Raw genomic sequence first — 20,815 nt, 5'->3', positions numbered from 1 at the left:
TAAATTCCTTAATGTGGCTTTAAGGTCAGAATAATTTTTCTTTACTTCTCTAACCAAGACGTATGTCCCTTTCAGGCATTCCCTGGTAAATTCATTTGTCACACAGTATTGCAACTATATGCCTCACCAGAATATGTGGAGTGTAGACCATGTTTGTCAGCTTACCATTTTACTATTTTTATCTCTAGCGACCTAGCATACTTCCAGATACATAGTAGGCTTGATAAATATTTGATACACAAAAGAGTGAATAAACTTTTTCTGCACTTTCTGTCTCAATATTTCTGTCTATAAAATAGGGATAATACTGTTGCTTACTTCCAAGTGAAAGAACTAATGATTTCAAATACTTAAACATTTTCAGGGATTTAGGAGGAGGAAGTATCACAAAAGCAGAGTTATGAGTATTCAGGTCCTTTTAATTTTTACCCTAATGGTTGTAGATGCAGAGAGATTGCTCTTGGAGGTCTTATAGTGTCCCTCTACCCTTCGTTTACTGAGTTACTTGACGTGTAACAGGCATTTAATAAACACTTGCTTCTTTGATTTGTTTTATGTCTGCAACCTTTCCTGTGTTGTGTATTTTTATGCATTATCTTTTTGTCAGAATCAGGAACTCTCACTAAGTGATGGCAGATTTCCAAACGATTTTTTCTTAAGGATTTCATAGCCTTGGGATCAGATACCAGGTAATAATGGGTTGTTGATTTATCCATTAGCAATAACTTGTACATTTGTCTCTTCAGATCACTATTTGCAAGAATGACGAATGTGTGTTGGAAGATAATTCACAGAGGACCAAGTGGAAAGTGATCAGCCCCACAGGGAATGAAGCAATGGTGCCGTCAGTCTGCTTCCTCATTCCTCCACCCAATAAGGACGCCATTGAAATGGCCAGCAGGTAACTTTGCTCAGCTGCCACTCTGTATTGCCACCTCTGCTGTTGGCCCGGGTGCACTGATGGAGGGATGAATCTGTATTTGTCATCTCCATGAACAGAGCGATCAAGTTTCTGTTGGGAAAGACCTCCTGTTAGGATACCAAGTCTGTCATTGCCAGCTACACAGTAGTTTTTCTGTAAATGCTTATATTCAACTGAGATGTACCGGTACTGTCATGATTCTTTTTAAAAGAATTCTTGGTTATAAAACCGTTTACTCTTAGAAGATTGGTTTTTGTAGAGACAGCAATTTTCTTTAATTTATATTTTATTAAAGTTATATATATATATATATTTTTTTAAAGTTGAATTATACCACAAAACTTAGAATAAAAACTATCTATCACCTTTCCCACCCCAGAGTTCTGCTTCCCAGAGTCATTTATTTACAACTCTTTGAGCAGATATTTCTGGTTTTAACTCCAAATTTCTAAATAATTTTTATTCTATTTTCTGATTTTTTTTCTATTTTTTTTCTATGATTTTTCTGTGATTTTTTTTTTCTATTTTCTGATTTTTTTCAACTTTGGAAATTATCTACTGATTTCCTACTCTAGGAAATTAACATTTAGTTTTCTACACACACATCTGCACACACTTCTTTTCCCGTCTTCCAAATGTAGTTACGTCACAATTTTTGTTTAAATTGATGCTTTTTGTGTTATTACATTAAATTATTTATAGTACTATTGGGGATTGTTGTGAGACTTACCCATTTTGCCTTTCCTCTCTAAACTCATCCTCTGCCAGTCTCCTTGCTTCTGCTCAGCTCCAGTCACTGGTCTTCTTCCTGTTTTTCAAACACCATATTCTTTCCTCAGGCCTTTGTGCTTCCTCTGTTTATTTCAGATATTTACATGATTCACTCCCTCACTTCATTCAGTTCATATTACTGCCCACTTGCAAATCCCCCCACTCATTGCCTGTCAGTCTCAATCTCCTTTACTCCTCTCTATTTTTCTTCAGAACATTTAACACTGCTTAACAGATTATATATTTGGTTTTTTACCTTTCCCCTCCACTAGAAGTTCCAAAAGAATAGAGGTTTTTGTCTGTTTTGTATAGCTCTGTAATCTTAGCACCTAGAACCATTCCTGGCACATAATAGGTGCTCAGTAAATGGTTGTTGAAGGAAAGAGGGAATGAATGAGTAGGTGATTGAATATATATATGAGTAAATTATTTAATTTACTTTCTTGTATAACTTTTTGTTTCCTTGGAGTTGACCATTGTTTTGTTTTTAAGTTTGCTCAGTTGTCTATTTGCATATTATGAATTTATTCGACCTGATATAATATAATTAATAATATAATATAATATATATAAGACCGGGTCTTATATTAATTTTTGCTCCAAAAGACACATTAGAGCTGATGGTCCGGCTAGGTCTTATTTTCGAGGAAACACGGTAATAGCGTAGCAAATCCAAATTGTTTGAGAATCTCAATTTAGTTCTAAGGATTCCTGTGTTGTTAGTATTTGACTTGTTGCCTTTCTCTGCTCAGCATATAAGCTCAGTTCTGCTACAGATATCACATTTTTTCCTTAGAGGGTCTCTAATGTGAAGCTCAAGTCTTTTTATAAAAGCTATAACCGGGTTCTGTGTTGTTCCTAGAGTGGAGCAGTCTTATCAGAAGGTGATGGCCCTTTGGCATCAGCTACACATTAACACCAAAAGCCTTATCTCCTGGAACTATCTGAGGAAGGACCTTGACCTTGTAAAGACCTGGAATCTAGAAAAGGTAATTGTGAAAGGTTACCCCAGGCTCATATCCTACTGGCAAGCTGTTTTCAGAAGGAACTTGTTTGCGTACTGAGACACCGAACCACCCAATTAGAATAAAGTGGAGTGACAGATACTGTTTCAGGATTAGGGCCCTGAAGATGTTAGGAACCAGAAACAGCAGCTTGAATAGTTAAGGAAATTCTGGAGAAATAAATAATATATTTGGTCTTTTTGACAGAGAGAAAAGATTGTAGGCTTTTTCTCCCTGCAGGATAAGCATCTCTTTTACATAAGTTTATATAGTAGGGGAATATTGGTGAATTGACCATTATTAAGGATCATGTTCAAGGGGGCATAGAGGGTGCTAGTGGTGTCATTACTTAATCTAAATGTTGATTTCATGGACAAGATCAATTTGTGAATAATAAACATGTTTACAGTTATGGTTTATATATTATTTTGTGTCTGTGTTAAATGTCAATAAAAAAGAGGGAGAGTGGCAGGATTGTGTTACCATTGTATTGAAATTTCTTCTGTCTTTTCCTCTCTAGCTTCGATCGTCTGCACCAGGGGAGTGCCAGCAGGTCATGAAGAACCTCCAGGCCCACTATGCAGACTTTCTGCAGGATAGCCGTGACTCAGTGCTCTTCTCAGTGGCTGATGGTCTGCGTCTGGAAGAGGAGGTGGAGGCTTGTAAAACCCACTTCCAGCACATGATGAAATCCATGGAAAATGGTATGTGCCTTGGGAAAAGGGAGAAAACTGATGGAATGAGAGCCCCAAAGGGTGCTGCTAGACCCTTCATGTAAACTAGAAAGTCTAAAACTAAAAACTTGAGATAGAGAAAGACTTGTAGAGATGCCTGGTCAAAATCAGATCATGGAAAGAGAGACCGTATTTCAGTCTTTATTGCTTTTGGACCTATCACATTTTCTTGTGGAAATAACATGTTTGGATCCTTACAGATCATTATATAATGCAGGGAACTTAGCATCAAGCATGAGGTTCCCCCCATAAGACCTTGCTTTCCTTGGTGGAATATCAGGTCTGTTGGAACCAGTGGTGCCCTCTGCGGGTGAAGCTGTTCCTAGGTTTTCTGATCTCTGGTGTGGTGCTTAATAGTCTTCTGTGCTGTGCACTCTCAGAGGACAAAGAGGAAACTGTGGCCAAGATGTACATGTCAGAGCTGAAGAATATCCAGCTGCGCCTGGAGGAGTGTGAACAGAGGCTTGTCAAACGAATTCAGACCCCAGCCAGCTCCTGGACTAACAAAGATGCCTGGCAGGACAGTGCGTTAAGGATCGCAGAGCAAGAGGTGAGTCCGAGGAGCAAGGTGCTGGTTTCTGAGTAAATGCTTTTAGAATGAATCAGATGACAAGAGACTACGGCTCCTAAGAAATAAGGCAACAGACCCATGACAGTCCTAGTACAGAGTTCTTCCATGCAGCCTTTTACCTGTGCAGAAGCTTGATTTCAGCTCCCAGTATATTGCCGGATGTTGATTGGTTTTCTACACAGTTGAGAAAGCAAATAGGCTGGTAAGCTGTTCTAAGTGCTGCATTTAGGCTATGTAGTTGATGACTGCTTAGTAGAGATGCTGCTCTCTGCTCTATCCCTTACATGTATGTATTACTAATGACATGGTTACCATCAGTCAGGTGACTGATGTCAGATGACATCACAAGTCACAGTCAGGTGACGACACAAAAATATTAAGGAAAGAATCAGTCTACTCTGGGTCCTAACGCACTTTTTCTATGAGTTTGGGAAAGTTAGCTCTCATCTTTAGTTTCCTTTTTTATATAATATGTAATTCACCGAGTTGTTTTGAAAATTAAGTAATACAGCTTTCTGGAAGAGTAAAAGGCTGTAAAAATGTAGGGTAGTATTCTTGAAGTAAAGGCAGCAAATATTAATTGCTTTATTAAGTGCTCAGAGGCGTGCAAAGAAAAGTAAGCCAAAGTTCTTGCTTTTCGCTTAAAAGTGTAATTTAAAAAAAGAATAAAAGGTTGAAGTCACAATTAGAGACTTCAGTATGAGATGTTATAAAATAGTACTTAGTATATTTCCAGATTTCCAAGCAAACCTTGTTGTAGGAATTTAGAATGTTGCTAGAACATTTCTCCTTGGGATGGTATGAGAGAGCTCTGTGAAGAATTTTAGATTTGGTGCTTGTTTCGGCAGGCGATATACTGAAAATTGGAACAATACAGAGATTAGCATGTCTCCTGTGCTGGATAAAGTGCAAATTTCTGAAGCATTCCATAATCAATAAAGAATGTTAGATTTGATCTGGGAGCTTACAGGGAATGGAAAGGAATGGCTAATGAGGAGGAATGACTTTCCTTACCTTTCTCAATTATTCCTAAGCTTGAAGAGAAGGATGAGAGGGCAATGTAATTTTCATTGGCCAAGAGGTATTTAATATGCCTGTATTAGGCATATCATATGAACCTATAATTCTTATATTGAAGCTTTTTACTTGTATATAGTCATCCAAATTCTATTGTCCCTACAAAATAGAACATTCTAAGAAATAAAGTTTAATCTTCAGCTCTTCTTGAGGCCTTCCTTTTTTTTTAAACTTTTTATTTTGAAATAGTTTTAGATACACAGAAAAAGTTTTAGATACACAGAAAAGTTTTTATTCACATATATCCTTCACCCAGATTCCCCAAATGTTAACATTTTTCTGCATCTGCTGTATCATTTTTTTCCACATCTATGCATATATAATAATAATCTTTTTTTTTTCCTCGAGAGTAACTTCTAGGCATGGTGCTCCTTTACCCTCAGTACTTCAGTTATTTCCACAAACAAGGACAGTCTCTTATATCACCACAGGACAATGCTTAAAATCAGGAAATGAACACTGATATAAGACCTTATTAAAATTTTGTCAGTTGACCTAATAATGTCTTTTGGAGTGGCACCCCCACCCTTATCTCTCCCCATCCCCCTTGTAAAAAAAGGGGAGGGGGGAGTTTTTCTGTACAGGGTTCATTCAGTCCATTATCACACACTGCATTTAGTTGCTCTATCTCTTTCGATTCCTTCAATCTGAAACAGTTTCTCATTTTTTTCATCATCTTTTGTGAGCTTAACATTTTTGAAGAGTGCAGGCCATTTACTTGCACAATTTCCCTCTATTTGTGTTTATCTGAGGCTTCTTTGTGGTTAGATATAGGTTACATGTTTTTGGCAGGAATACCACAGAAGTGATATTGTGTCCTTGGTGTATGGTATCAGGAGGCATGTGATGTTGATTTGTCCCATTACTGGTGATAAGTTTTATCACTTGTTGCTGTTTTCCCCATTGTAATTACTAAGTATCTTGTGGGGAGACACTTTGAGGCTATAAAAATAAATATCCTGTTTTACATCAAACTTTCACCAACTACTAGTTTTAACCTCTATTGTTGACTCTTGGCTGAATTATTAGTTTGACTGTTGCCAAAAGGTGGCATTCTAATTTTGTCATTCCTTTTACATTTTAAAATTTCTATCAAAAAAGAAGTTTGCCTCCCTCCCTCTCTCCTTTCTTCCTTCTTTATTTCAGTATAAACTTATTTTATTTTATTCAGTGGTTTGTAATTTACTACTATCTTTATTTCAGTGTTCAAAAGTTTCCAAATCTAGCCATCGGGATTACCTGCAAGCTGGCTCCTATGTCATTTTAACATGTCATCATTATTTGAGTGCTTTATTTCACAAAACAAGATGTTCCAGCCCCAACCCTGGACTCAGCCATTGGAGACAAGGAGCCGTGCTTCCTTTAGGTGGAGAATGTTATTTAGAAACCAAGATCTGGGTGCTCTAGGGCTGCTCAGCACACAGAGCTAGAAGAACACATACTTACAATCACACCCCTTGCTATACACACACACACCCCTACTTATATACATGCATATGTATGTGTGTGTGTATGTACATTTATACATATGTGTAAGTGCATGCATATAAATATATCACAAAGGTAGATCAGCATATTTCCCTGTGACACACACACACACACACACACACACACACACACACACACACACACAGTCTCTATCCTGTTTCAGACCAGTCAGTACCACAGGGTTTATTCTAACCATTCCTCTTTCCCTTCCCTAAGCCTGAACTCCTTTACATAGCCACAACAACAAATTTACATATTGTTCAATTCCAACATGTACAGTTAGTAGTTTCAGAACTGCTGATACTACTACAAAAAATAAACCTGTGAACTGGGGTTCTACTTTTATTTATAGTTGTTTTTGTCATTTGTCTGAAGGTATGTCGATAGTGCAGATACTTTGTTCAGAAATTACTTGTGTGTGTTCTTCCCCTTTCTCCCCCTTAAGTGCTGTTTCATAGTTTATTCAGCTCTTTTATATATTGCATTTAGGCTGTTTCCAATATTTTGCTATTACAAACAAGGACTTCTTTCTAACTTCTTTGTTTTACTGTCTCCATCTTTGTTGTGTGTCTTGTTTCTGACAGCGTACCCAGGAGGATTTGCAGCAGCTAAGGTCAGACTTGGATGTGGTTTCCATGAAATGCAACAGTTTTCTCCATCAGACCCCATCTGGTTCGAGTGTGCCAACTCTGCGCTCAGAACTTAATCTGCTGGTGGAGAAAATGGACCATGTATACAGTCTCTCCACGATCTATCTGAATAAGTGAGTGAACTGAGGATTTTTCCATTGGGATCAGAAGGGGAAGTGCCTGGAGTGTTTCAGGAGCAATCCAGAGAGATTGCATTTCTTGAGGCACATGTCCCCATGACAAGAGATCTCTGACAAAAAGAAAGAAGAAAGGACACTAAAGAATAAAAAGAAAAATTTTAAGCTAAACTAAATACTGGTCTTTGAAGGTCTTCTCTCTGCCCACCTATCCTCACCCATGACCTTGAGGGGTAACAGATCTTAGATTCTTCGTAGTGTTGAGTGGGTTTCTGGCCGCGTACCTTTTCTCCCATGAGCCCACCATATGTGTGCATGTCCCAGTGTTACCTAGAACCTCATTTTGAATTGGCTTAAATTGGTAGCACATAAAGCACGCTTTCTTGTTTTTACAAAACCCTATCATCATCTAGTAATGGGGAAATTGATTTGGGCAGTAACGTTTTGTAAACCTCTCTATAGTTCTCCGGGTCTGTTGCCCAGCTCTTAAAATGCGTGCATGTGTCAATGAAGGCGATTTTATCCTCACAGGCTCAAGACAATTGATGTTATAGTGCGTAGCATCCAGGATGCTGAACTCTTGGTCAAAGGTTATGAGATCAAGCTGAGTCAAGAAGAAGCAGTACCAGCAGATCTCTCAGCTCTGGAGTCCCATCGCGCTACACTACGGGTTGGTTGCTCTGAGTTTCTTAGGAGGTTGACTTAACATAGCCTTTGCTTTGGGTTAGCAGAGAAATGCAGGTTTAGATGGCACGGAACTGATTTAAGTCTGCCTTTGAACTAGGCAGAATATCATATTTAATACATTTTGGTATGGATTCAAAAAGGAAGAGACTGAGAAATGTGTCTAGCTGGAAAGAGGGGGCTGATAAAGGACTATGTCTTTCTATTTCTTTTCTCCCTGTTATCCTGGCAAAATCATGGCTGCTGAATTGGATACAATCGGTGGTTTTGCTATAAGTTTGTAAAGCACGTAGCTGTTAATTCATTTGATTCTCACAAGCAGTTTTGTGAGGTGGGATAAGGAAGGGATTTTTATCTCCATTTACAGATGAGAAACCACGATTCAGATAGGCTAAACAACTTACCTTGGTTTCATAGCTTATACTAAGCAGTGGAGCCAGATGTCACACACAAGTCCTTTGCACGTTTCTCTGTACTATACTGCCTGCCCTGGCTGCCCAGTGTGCATGAGGAATGTGGGGGCATTTCTCGCACAAACATAGGATCTCACTTCTGAATCAACAGATACAATGTGGAGCCAGCTGTAGACAATGTCTTTTGTCTACCTTAGTCTAAGTTCTTTTTACTTTTTATCATGGAATATATTTAACCTGCTGCTGTACTTGTGTTTTTATAGCACTGGCTTGGTGATGTGAAGGACAAGAATTCAGTGTTTTCAGTCCTGGATGAGGAAATTGCCAAGGCCAAGGTTGTAGCAGAGCAGCTGAGTCGTTTGACTCCAGAGCGAAACCTGGATTTGGAACGCTACCAGGAAAAAGGCTCCCAGCTGCAGGAGCGTTGGCACCGCGTCGTTGCCCAGCTTGAGACCCGGTGAGTGGTGGCCCCATCCCTTTTCTACTGTTAGGGTTCAAGGACTAGGTTTTAAACTAAATAGAGTTATATCTGTGTATTCTTGTTTAAAGGCAGAGGTAGAAATTAAATGAATGTATGAGTTCTGGTGAAGATCAGTGACAGGCAGTTGGGACGTCCAACCCTGAAACAGACTTGAGGCTTGCTTTTGGGTCTGCAGTGATAACCCTGTTAAGCAGTGCCTCTGCTGTGTCGCGGCTCTTAACCTAATTAAGCCATGGTGACAATGGCGTCTTAGAATATAGATTGGGAATGTGACTTTGTGATCTTTTCTCAAGAACAAAAACCTGAGTTCTAGTTTTTCTTTTACTAGCTTTGAATCTAAATATGACACATTTTCATAGTGGCCTTTGCAGACTTTCTTGCTTCCTTTTTATTTGCTAATTCAGTGGTTTTATCTTCTGATGACTGATTTGAATAGGAAAGACAGAAGCTAGACAGAGTAGGCAATATATAGGGAGAAGAGTTATAGCAACTTATATAAGTTTGGATTGGTTCTCTATAATTGAGTTACTATGTCAAGGCCCATTAGACTAACAGAAGTGGTGTAAGAAACTGTTACTGAAATTAACAGTAAATAACTATTATTTTTCACCCACCCCACCCCACTGTCCTCCCCAAGAAATTACAGTGATTCATAAATCATACCTGGGGTATTCTGATAGGTACTGATAGGTGCAGCCAGTGCTACCTTATTGGCAATCCTGGTGATCCTTGGCAACCTAGGTAAAAAATTTGACAAGGATTATCATGGGATGCCAGGTCCCAGGCAGTTTCCAGGGCGAGCAGGGCACAACTGGTTCCTAGTCATCTTTTACCCCGTAGGGCACTGGATATATGCAAAGCTCTCACTCAGCATTTCATTGCTATTCCCCCAAAATACAGATATATCCTCTGTGGTCAGGCTCAATGGGAGGCATAGACCAAGGAGGAAATTGCTTTATTTACTTTATTGTATTTATACTGAGCTATCTGATAGCACTTTTTCTCTGCTTCTCCAGCCAATCTGAGCTAGAAAGTATCCAGGAAGTGCTGGGAGATTACCGAGCCTGCCATGGAACTCTCATCAGATGGATTGAGGAAACCACTGCCCAGCAGGAAATGATGAAGCCAGGCCAGGCCGAGGATAGCAGAGTGCTGTCGGAGCAGCTCAGCCAGCAGACGGTGGGTGTGGCAGCAACACGAGGGAAGGTGCAGGTCGTGGGGAAGCTTAGCTCATCATAAAAGCAGATGATGTGCTAGCAGTTAAGCTTCCTCCAACTGGCAACTCATTCCCAGCCCCCTTTTCTGAAGAGGGTTCAGGCAGCATTGTCTCCAGGTACTGATTTTGTATGTAGACCAGAGGACCTGTAAGGTCCCTTCCGATTCTGAATCTCTGTACTATGTATTTAAATCACTAGACAGACAGGTTAAAATTATCTTGCTTTATTTTGTTTCCTGATAATTACATTTTATTTTACTAGGATTAGAATATAGGGGAATGAAAACCCAGGGAAATCTATGAGTGAAAGAAAATGATCTCAAAGCAGTTTTTATTGGTTGGTGTTTGGGTTTTGTTTGTTTTTGTTAGCATTATGGTTAAGAGTATGAAGTCTCTTGAGTAAGATTGCCTGGATTCACTTACTGTGAGACCTTGAGCAAATTACTGAATTTCTCAGTATTCTTCCTCATCAATGAAACAGTTTCTTATTTGTCCAGCCAGTCTCATAAGGTTATTGTTGTTAGGAGTAAACGAAGTGATACATGTAAAATACTTAGAACAGTGGCTTTCAAAGTGTGCAGCCCAGAGCAGCAGCATCAGGTTCATCTGGGAACAGATTCATCTTGGACCCAAAGGGAAACCTACTGAATCAGAAACTCTGGCGGGTGGGGCCCAGCAATCTGTGTTTCATGCAGTCTTCCAGGTGATTCTGTTGCAGCTAAGGTTTAAAAACTACTGCCTAGAACCTAATCAATGCTCAGCTGTTTCAGTGATGGGACTAACAATGATAATTTTGTGATGTTTTGGTTCCTAGGATTTGTTTGCAGAAATTGAGAGAAATCAGACAAAACTGGATCAGTGTCAAAAATTTTCTCAGCAATACTCCACTATTGTAAAGGTAACTACCATGTCCCAAAAGGAACATAAATGACCTCCAGCTTAGGAAGATCTGCACTGTCACTAGAGGTTTGTTTCTGGATAAACAAGCAGAGCTCTTCTGCTAGAGGCTGGCCCCATCCTTCAGTAGTAAAGATGTGTACTTCTTGTGGCCCCCCATTTGAGGATGCTCAAAGAGGTACCAGACATCAACTGTGATTCGAGGAGTCTCCATTTGGATGACCCACAGACCTCTTAAACTTACCATGTCAAAAACAGAATATTTGGGTTTTCTTCTCACATATGCTTCTCACTGTTTTGCTTATCCCAGGACATAGTACCAGCATTTTCCTATTTGCTGAGGCAAAAAAATCCATGAGTCATTCTAATGCTTCTCTTTTCCTTAAACTTTATGTTCAGTCTGTGAACAAGTTGGCTCCATCTCCCAGTATGCCTTGGATCTGACTGCCTCTCAGTGCCCACCCTAAGTACCCACCATTTTCCTGGTTCACATCTACGTGAGAGATCTTCCTCAGACTGCTCCAGCACTTCTGAACTGATCTCTGGCTTCTGCTCACAGGCCATATTCCCACATAGTAGCCAGGTGTACATTTTTAGAACATACTGCGTGTCACGGAATCTCAGACACCAAGGATTATAAACCACACCATTATTTAATGCACTACCAAAAAGGAGAAGCTCTGCCAACTATGAAAATGCCATTGATTGTAAGACATATTTCAATTTTAAAGATACTAAAATGTAGGGGAAAATGTGTACCTTACACTAGATGAAACATACTTGATTAGATCATGTCACTTTTCTGCTCAGAACTATCCAGCGGCTTCATATTGTACTCCACAATAAAATTCTAAATCCATGTCTGGTTTTTGAGGCCATGCATAAGGCCCCCTCCCAATTTCTCTGATAACATCTTTAAATAAAAATGACCTATTATTACATATTTACTTGTTTATTATGTGCCTTCTCATTGGAATGAATGTATGTTCCAGGGGAAGAGGAAGGTTTTTTTCTTACTTGTTCCCTACTATGTGTGTAGTACTCAGAACAATGACAGGCACATAAATGCTCAACAAATAGTTTTTAAACAAATGCGTTTCTTTAGTTAATATCAGACTTGGTGTCACAAAGAATTGAGTTCAAATGCTAGCTTCACTGTTTTCCAGGCTTCCAACTTTGAGCAAATACTTAATCTTTCTGAGTTTCTGTTGCTATATCTACAAAATGGGAACCATAACTACCTCACTGAGTGATTATAAAGGTTAAATGGACTAATGTATACATAGAACAATGCCGCAAACTTAAAATACGTTCAGTGAATGGTGGCACGTGCTTTTATTATTATTACTACTGTTTTTTTCATAGGCTGCTTAAGGAATTCATTCTATGTTTTGCTCTTGCCTAGAGTTTTCTAAGTAGACAACAGAAAGTAGGACATTCTAGGCGAAAGGAACTGCATAATCAAAGCACAGAAGAACGACCTCGTACAATGATTATATGAGCAAATTGCAAATATTGTGGTATAGCTAGAAGATGTATGAATGGTACATAAGAAGGTGTGTGAATGGTACATAAGAAGGTGTGTGAATGGTACATAGCTAGAAGGTGTATGAATGGTACTGGAAAATGAGAGGGGAGGCTGGGGCCAACCTTTGAAAGGCCTTGTTCAGTTCTTTTGGCTTTGTCTTCTCTACTTGCTCCTCAAAATGTGGTCTTTGAACCAGGAGCATCACCTGGGAGCTTGTCAGAAATGCAGGATCTTTAGCCTACTGAATCAGAATCTGCATTTTAATAGATACCCAGATGATTTCTATGCACTTTGCTACTTGAGAAGCTCTGCTCTAGGTCACTGAAAGATTTCAAGCAGAGAACAAAGTGGTCGTCTTTGTGTTTTAGAAAAGTTATTCTGGTGGCAGGATAGGAAATAAATTGGACGTCAGGCCATAAGCAGGAGAGTCAATCAGAGCCTCTTGCCCTCGTCCCTGTGGGAGATGGAGAGGGCGCGGGCTAGGGCTGCACTCTTAGGATTGCCAGGAAGGGACAGAGGAGCATGGCGACATGAGAAGAGCATTGGTTTAGTGTTTGGAAGACTGATTCTGTTGCTTACTCTCGGAGTTAATTAGGGAAACTCCCTTCCTGTCTCTGGGCTGCAGTTTTCCCATGTATGAGATGAAAAGAATGGTCAGCAAACAACAAACTGCAAACTTGGGTCAGCACAGGCTAAATCCAGCCTGCAGACCTATTTTCATATGGCTCATGAGAAATGGCTAAAAAAATCAAAAGACAAATACTGCTTCGTGATACAACAATATTATATGAACTTCCATTGCAGTGTCCACAGGTGAAGTTTTATCATAACCTAGCCGTGCTCTTTTATTGTTGTCTGTGGCCGCTCTCACGATGGCATAGTTGAGTAGCTATGACAGAGTATGTATGGCCCAGTAGTTTCCATCTGGCCCTTTACAGGAAATGTCTCTAACCTCTAGTTTAAAAGATCATCACAATGCCTTCCACACCAGATACTAGATTGCATTACATGATGTGCGTGAGCTATAAAGCCCTGTGTAAACGTAGTGAAATTTCTTCCTCCCCAGGACTACGAATTGCAACTGATGACATACAAGGCCTTTGTGGAATCACAGCAGAAGTCCCCTGGCAAGCGCCGTCGCATGCTTTCCTCTTCAGATGCCATCACGCAAGAGGTGAAAGGGTGGGGAAAGGACATGTGCCACTGACTTCCCTTAAGGAAAGATTCCTTTGCGCCTGCAGTTCATCTGGGGCTCACCTTTCTGTTGAGCATGTGACTTCATGAAAACTTCCTCTTATTTTCAACTATTTCAGTTTACTTTTCTGACAGATAATTTATCTAAATTGTTTTGTTGAACTATAGTTCATGGACTTACGGACTCGCTACACAGCCCTGGTGACCTTAACAACTCAGCACGTGAAATATATCAGTGATGCACTCCGGCGGCTGGAGGAGGAGGAGGTGAGGACAGTTGGGCCCTAAATCATCTTGAGAATGGAGTTAAAAACACTGTGCCTCATTTATCAAAATTTAGAGTGCACACAGCCGATTTTCATTATTCGTTATTGTGTTCTATGAGGTTGCTGCAAACGCTGCCTTAGCAAATACTGAACTCCTGCACCTGAAATACATGGTTAGGTTCTGTCAATGGATAATGCATAACCTTGTTTTATGTGTGTTTTTGTTTAAAAAGACCTTATTTAGTATATTTCGTTGATTCACTAACATCGATCTTATGGCCAGGAGCACCATAATTCATGCCTGAACAAAGCTTATTTAACATACCTTTCTTCTGTTGGGCACATCACAGCCTTCCTGCGCTTAGGAACACAAAACAGCATCTCAGCCCGACACTTGGGTCCATTTTAAACAGCAAAATCACTAATGAAAAACAAAAATATGAAAACCATGGCACTATTGCGTTTCCCTAAAAATAAGACCTAACTGGAAAATAAGCCCGAGCATGATTTTTCAGGATGACATCCCCTGAATATAAGCCCTAATGCGTCTTTTGGAGCAAAACTTAATATAAGACCTGGTTTTATTTTTGGGGAAACACGGCAAATACACTGTGAAAAGGATACTTGTTCAGTATAAGTTCTGGAACAAGAAGGCAGAATGTCACCTTGTTCTACCCCAACTGGGAACATGAGGCAACTAAAAGTTTTTGCATATGTTTGGGAATGACTGTGAAAATGCCTAAGTATTGATTTTGGGGTTACAAGTAAATATTAGTAGATAAATTGACAAATAGGGAATCTGAACAATTATGAAGAAGATTATTGACTTTGTAATGTCCAACATTCCCACTTTCAAATATCTGTTTTATAGGAATACAGTAACTGAAGAAAGGGATCTGAACAGAGATCCTTAATAAAGCATGATTTGTTAAAGGGAAATATTAGAAACATCCCAATTCTATGCAATGAAATGCTATGGAGCTGTTAAAAATAACGAAATAGAATTAAGTGAACTGATACCAGAAGACATTCATAATACATTATTTGAGGGGAAAAGCAAGTTAGAATACTGTGTATAATTATGATTTTAGTAAAAGCAACTGTGTGTACCACAAAGACAAAGACAACATGAGCACACACATTAGAAGAATATACACCAAATTTCTGGGGACATTAAGGGGGTGTATGTTGTATATTTCAGATTGTTTGAATTTGTTGTCATGAATATGTAAGCTTTTGTAATTATAAAAATCTTCTACGTCTTTGCAAAGTAAGTTTCCACATATTGAACCAGTCTTATAAAAGAAATGCTTTTGGAAACATTAATTCATACCAACTTTGGGCTATGTAAATTTAGCAAAAAACTTTATGTCAATAAAGTCAATACCTACCTCACTTAATCTCTGTAGATTTTAATGTCTTCACCTGTAAATCTAAGAATTATGAAAATAAGTAAAATGGTGTATGTGAAGGGCTTTTTAAAATTAGTAAATAATTGGGTACCTGTAACATATAAAACACTGTTGTTGTTTTTTAAGAAAGGAGCTAATGTAAATATAATGAATTTAGCTATTAGTGTCACAGTTAGGCATCTGTGAGCAGTGATGTAGTCTGGGTAATTTATATTTAATTTGGGGTTATTTTAGCTGCTTACTGATTTAGGTAAGTTTTGTATCTAGATTTCAGGAAATCTGAAGTCAGACCAGTCTAATAAAACATTGACCAATGTACTGATTTTCTATTTCCTGTTCTAGAAAGTGGTAGAAGAGGAAAAACAAGAACATGTGGAGAAGGTTAAAGAACTTTTGGGCTGGGTGTCTACCCTAGCAAGGAATACACAAAGCAAATCTACCTCATCCCAGACCAAAGAATCCACAGACATTGAAAAAGCTATTTTAGAACAGCAGGTGAGTAGAAGGTCCATCTGTCTCTTCCTGGATATGATAATAATGATAATGCATTAGATGAAATAATACAAGTCACTTATGGTCCACCCAGGAATGATTCTTATCACAGTAAATGTTAACTTGCAGGACTTATAGAAATTTAATTCTTACTTATATTTCTACCTTTTAATTCAGCTATATATAGCTCATTAATAATAATCTGACCCAAGCTAGGTTTTTGCCTAGGATTTTAAAAAAGTTATTTCAAGTAATTTTTGATTCTTTAATTTTTTAGAATCTGAAGCTTTTCTCTTTATTTGTACTAAATAGGTTCTGACAGAGGAGCTGACAACCAAGAGGGAACAAGTTTCTGAGGCCATTAAAACTTCGCAGATCTTCTTGGCCAAGCATGGTCATAAGTAAGTATTAAATGAGAGATTATGGCACATTTAGGGGACCAGATATACCTGACTAACTCTTAGGGTCATGATGAGAATTCAGGCTGGAGAATTAAGAGCACCAAGAGCTGGACTGTGAAGAGCTTTGTAGTTCATGCTGAGGAGTTCTCATTTTACCTTGTTGGCTATGGAAAGGGGCGTTAAACATAATTGGATTTTGTTGATAAAAGATTTCTAGAATAGTTTTCTAGTAAAAGTATTGACATGGGGCAAGGGTAGAGGCCTGAGAGACCAGTTAAGAGGTTTTGATAATGAGAGTTATGATCAAACAGTACGGTGAATGTTGAAATTAAAAAAAAAATTGATTATAGTAAAAGACACATTGCCATTAATCCCCTTCAAAATACTCCCCCTTGCTTCAAACACAGTCATCCCATTATTCTGGCCACTTTCTGAAGCAGTTCTTGAAGTCCTCTTTTGTGAATGTCTGTAATTGGCATTGTCATGGTTGCCTTGATGTCCTGAATTGATTCAAAACGTTTACCTTTTGTAGTCATTTTGACTTTGGGGAAGAGCCAGAAGTCGCATGGTGCCAGATCTGGTGAATAAGGGCTATAACAGAAGTGATGTGTGACATGGAGACTTTCCGTTGTGATCAAAGAATACAGTGAATGCTGCTGCCGAGTCCATCCAACCGAAAAGCAGGATCTTCAGTATGGGAAGCAGCACATGGAACTTTAGTAACAGTGTATGACAAATTTCAGCTTGTTCAGTGTAGTTAGTCGAGTGTGAGCTATGGTTGAGAGAAGGTGTGTTTCAAAGTATGCCATAAATCATCCTCCATCATGACAACGCTCTGTGTCACATATCGCTTCTGGTATACGGCAGTTTCTGTCAAATAAAAACATTACAATGTGTTCTCATCGACTTTATTCACCGGATCTGGCACCATGTGACTTCCCTAAGTCAAAATGACCATGAAAGGTAAACATTTTGAATTGATTCAGGACATCGAGGCAGCTACAACAGCTCAACTAAGGACTCTCACAAAACAGGACTTCTATAACTGCTTCAGAAAGTGTCAAGAATAACGGGATGAGTGTGAAGCGAGAGGGAGTATTTTGAGGGGGATGAATGGCAATGTGTCTTTTACTGTAATAATTTTTTTTTTTTAATTTAAACATGCACCGTATCGTTTGATCACACCTCATATAGGCAAGAAATGACAAGGGAGGGAGAGGACACAAAAGGTATTAAGGATAATGAACTTACATGTTTTGGTGACAAACAAAAATTATCAGGTATAACTCTCTGGTTTCTGGCTTAGGCCTATGGGTGTATGGTGAGCCACTAACCAAGATAGATATTATAGGAGAAGGTGTAGATTGAGGAAGAAGAGGGCAGCTTTAGTTTAGGACGTTATGAATGTGAAGACCTCAGAGGACTTCAGAATGGAAATGCGTAGTATGTATTAGGAAGGACCTAATATGTTAATTTATGCCTTAACATAGTTCCACTAAAGTTATCCAATGGGCAGCTGTGTATGTAAATTTAGAATTAATGAGAGAAGTCTAAAGTGATGGAAATTTGAGTCATCAACATAGTGGAAATCATAAGAATAATCCTATTGGACACTCCCCGTTAGCTCACAAGGGCTCAAAGGCTTTTCAGTGCTTCTTGGCCTATGAAGGAAGCTTAGATAAGTAAAAGGAAAAATTATGAGTGATACCTCAGAACCAAGAGAGAACAGAATTCCAAAAAGAAGAGAGTGATCAGAAGCCAAGAAAGGTTAAGACTGAAAAGTGTCTACTAATTTGGCAAGTTAGAAGTTTTTGGTGACTGGTGAAAAATTCAGGGATGATGTCAGATTTAGTATAATGGTGGGAGCACATGAACTGAGGAAGGATCAGTGGTGAAATCATACTGCTCTTTCAAGAGGCTTAGCTATAGCAAGTGAAAGAAGTAATGCAATAAGTAATTAGAGTGGAATATATGATCACGAAAAGAGTTTTGTTTTTGTAAAAGATCGAGACTTAACTGTATTTTTGGATGGTGTCTCGAGGACCAAAGGGAGAAAGATATTGAAGTCATAGGAGGGAGGTCCAAGAGGATATCAGAGAGGATAAAATTCATCAATGGGTAGAAAGTACAACCTTAAATAGGAGTTAAGACAGCTTTTCCTCTGAGGTCTGAGAAAAAGAAGATTAGGAAAGGTGTGAATAGAAGTTAATTAGCCAGGAGAGAAGTTAGAAAGTGAGAGGATTGGTGTCCTGTGGTCTTTGAAATAGGCAGAGAAGTCGTTTGCTGAAAGTTATAGTGGTGCTGAGAGGAAAGAAGGAAGGATTGACGGGGAGCGTCCAATAGGATTATCAGAAAGCACTGGAGTGCAGTAGAGGTTGGAAACCAGTAGGATCTCTTCTATATGGTGGTGGGATTTTCTCTTAACTGGATATGCCTGCGGTGGGGGCGGGGGGGAAGTCCAGTGGTTTGATTGACCTGGGGCTGGAGTTTTATCAGATTAGTGAGGAGAGAGTGCAAGGATAATAGTAAGGAACTGATTGAGAAAATGGACCGTGGGGTCTGGACTCTAAAGAGAAGAAAATGAATATAAAGCAGAGGACTGATAAATTAAGAGAAAATGGAGGAATCAAGGAAGACTTGGGAAATCTTAGTAAGTTGGTAGATAGTTGTAATATGAGTCACAGGATTCATTCTCAAAAACGTAATGTAGAATGAGAAAAGGGACTTGCAAAATCCACCAGATTCAAGATCGTGATTGCCATTGTCTCCGGGAAAAAAAGGAAAGTAACAGGGTTGGTGACAAATACCGTACACATTGGACTTTATATCTTTAATGTCTTATTTTTAAGAAAGGAATCTAAAGCAAATCTGGTAAAATACAAAATTTGGTAAAGCTAGATAGTTGGGTAATGGGTAAATAAGAGTTTGCTATACTCTCTTTTGTCTGTCTGTTCAAAATATTTCATTTTTAAAAGAGGTGTAGGACTAAGGAAAAAAAACTAGAAATTTAGGCTTATAATTAGAAATTATAATCAGATAGTAGATCCTTGAAGTTTAAAATTTCAGAAGTGGAATAATTCTAGATGAGAGCAGGGTCTAAGTTTGCCATGTGCAGGTGGGATTGAAGTAGAGTGGAGGCCATTTGGATTGAGAAGGTTGCAGGACCGCAACCATAGAATGTTAGATAGTTGGTGACATGAGCGTTAACATTACCAAGAATCATGACTTGATTTGAGCTAGACAGGAAAACTTTGAGTTAGATGTCCAAGTGGTTAATGAGTAGGGGACTGCCTGGATGATTTATCGTCACCAGTGAGAAAGAAGAATACCACACAGGATGGAGAAGTCATGATTTTGAAGCAGTAGAGGTCAGTTTGGGAAAGGTTTTTTTCCTAAAAGAGCTTTAATGTTTCATCTTCCAGGCTCTCAGAAAAAGAGAAGGAACAGATATCTGAGCAATTGAATGCCCTGAATAAGGCTTACTATGACCTTTGTGATGGTTCAGCAAACGAGCTTCACCAACTTCAGAGCCAGTTGGCCCAACAGACAGAACAAAAGGTACTTTGAATTTTACTCTCCAAATGTTGGGAGAGTATGTTTTGAATGGTACGAAAGCAGCTTTGCTGATTGAGAGTCATGATCACTAGCTTTCCATGACCAATGTGACTTAATTTTTAACCTCACTGTAGCAGCCATTTGTCTTGTGTTTCTTTACTGGGGTTCCATGATGTGTTGGTCAGTCAAAAACACTAGAAGGCACTTAGAAGCTAACGCTTTAAACCTGGTTCACGGTTTTTGTTGTCTGCCATCTTGTGGCAGATTGCAGTCAAAGAGAACATAAGTTTTATATCTGATCACAGAGTAGTAACACTACTCCTTTCTGGTGTTGTCACTCAAAGGTTCTGAATATTGGGAAGTAAAGACCATGAACCTCTTCCCCCACTTTTTTTCGTATCTACTAAATAATTGAGAAATGTTCATTTGCAAAGCAAACTGGTAGATTAACTGCACTGACTGAGACGCTGGTTCCCCTTACCCATCGTCTTCCCGTCATGTGACATCTTTACCAGTTCCACTCATGTTCATTTCCTGGACCACATGAAAATTGTTAAGTTCCTGCTGGTTGTCCTCAGTTCTTCCTGGATACTTGTGTGTATATGTAAACTTACCATATTATATACATGTGTCTCTGGGATATATATGTGTGTTTGCCTGCTTTTTTCCTATGTTGTGAAGCAATGGCCAACTTATGTGGGGCAGGCCAAACTGAAGCTCCTGTGGTAACCAAATTTGGTCTAGATGATGTTCAAAATGATATTCAGACAAAGTATGTTTTGACTCTGGTCCTTGAATATGAAATTTGTGCAGCAGGAGCTAGAGTTGTAAAGACCACGAGACAGAACCAGCTATGATTTATTTACTTGAGAGTAGATTTCAAAAAGAATGTGCTGGTTGAGCGTTCTCTGTATAAGGTAGCCCACTCTTAATGGCTTGTTGC

General features: G+C 39.0%; 1 protein-coding gene across 19 annotated transcripts in view; it reads left to right on the top strand.

The window, feature by feature from the left end:
* Nucleotides 1–20,815, top strand: part of MACF1 (microtubule actin crosslinking factor 1) — a 312,440-nt gene that overhangs the window by 172,949 nt on the left and 118,676 nt on the right. For all 19 annotated transcript variants that reach the window (XM_081054961.1, XM_081054954.1, XM_081054959.1 and 16 more), the window contains 14 exons: nt 747–901; nt 2,556–2,682; nt 3,218–3,401; nt 3,812–3,981; nt 7,152–7,330; nt 7,865–8,003; nt 8,694–8,887; nt 9,928–10,090; nt 10,942–11,025; nt 13,619–13,726; nt 13,915–14,013; nt 15,767–15,919; nt 16,229–16,317; nt 19,740–19,875. In XM_081054961.1, coding sequence (XP_080911087.1) covers nt 747–901; nt 2,556–2,682; nt 3,218–3,401; nt 3,812–3,981; nt 7,152–7,330; nt 7,865–8,003; nt 8,694–8,887; nt 9,928–10,090; nt 10,942–11,025; nt 13,619–13,726; nt 13,915–14,013; nt 15,767–15,919; nt 16,229–16,317; nt 19,740–19,875 — 1,980 coding nt within the window. The remainder of the gene's footprint in view (nt 1–746; nt 902–2,555; nt 2,683–3,217; nt 3,402–3,811; nt 3,982–7,151; nt 7,331–7,864; nt 8,004–8,693; nt 8,888–9,927; nt 10,091–10,941; nt 11,026–13,618; nt 13,727–13,914; nt 14,014–15,766; nt 15,920–16,228; nt 16,318–19,739; nt 19,876–20,815) is intronic.

Source organism: Rhinolophus hipposideros, assembly GCF_964194185.1.
Source record: "Rhinolophus hipposideros genome assembly, chromosome: 8".
In the NCBI taxonomy this organism is placed as follows: Eukaryota; Metazoa; Chordata; class Mammalia; order Chiroptera; family Rhinolophidae; genus Rhinolophus; species Rhinolophus hipposideros.
This window is presented reverse-complemented; position numbering and strand designations above follow the sequence as displayed.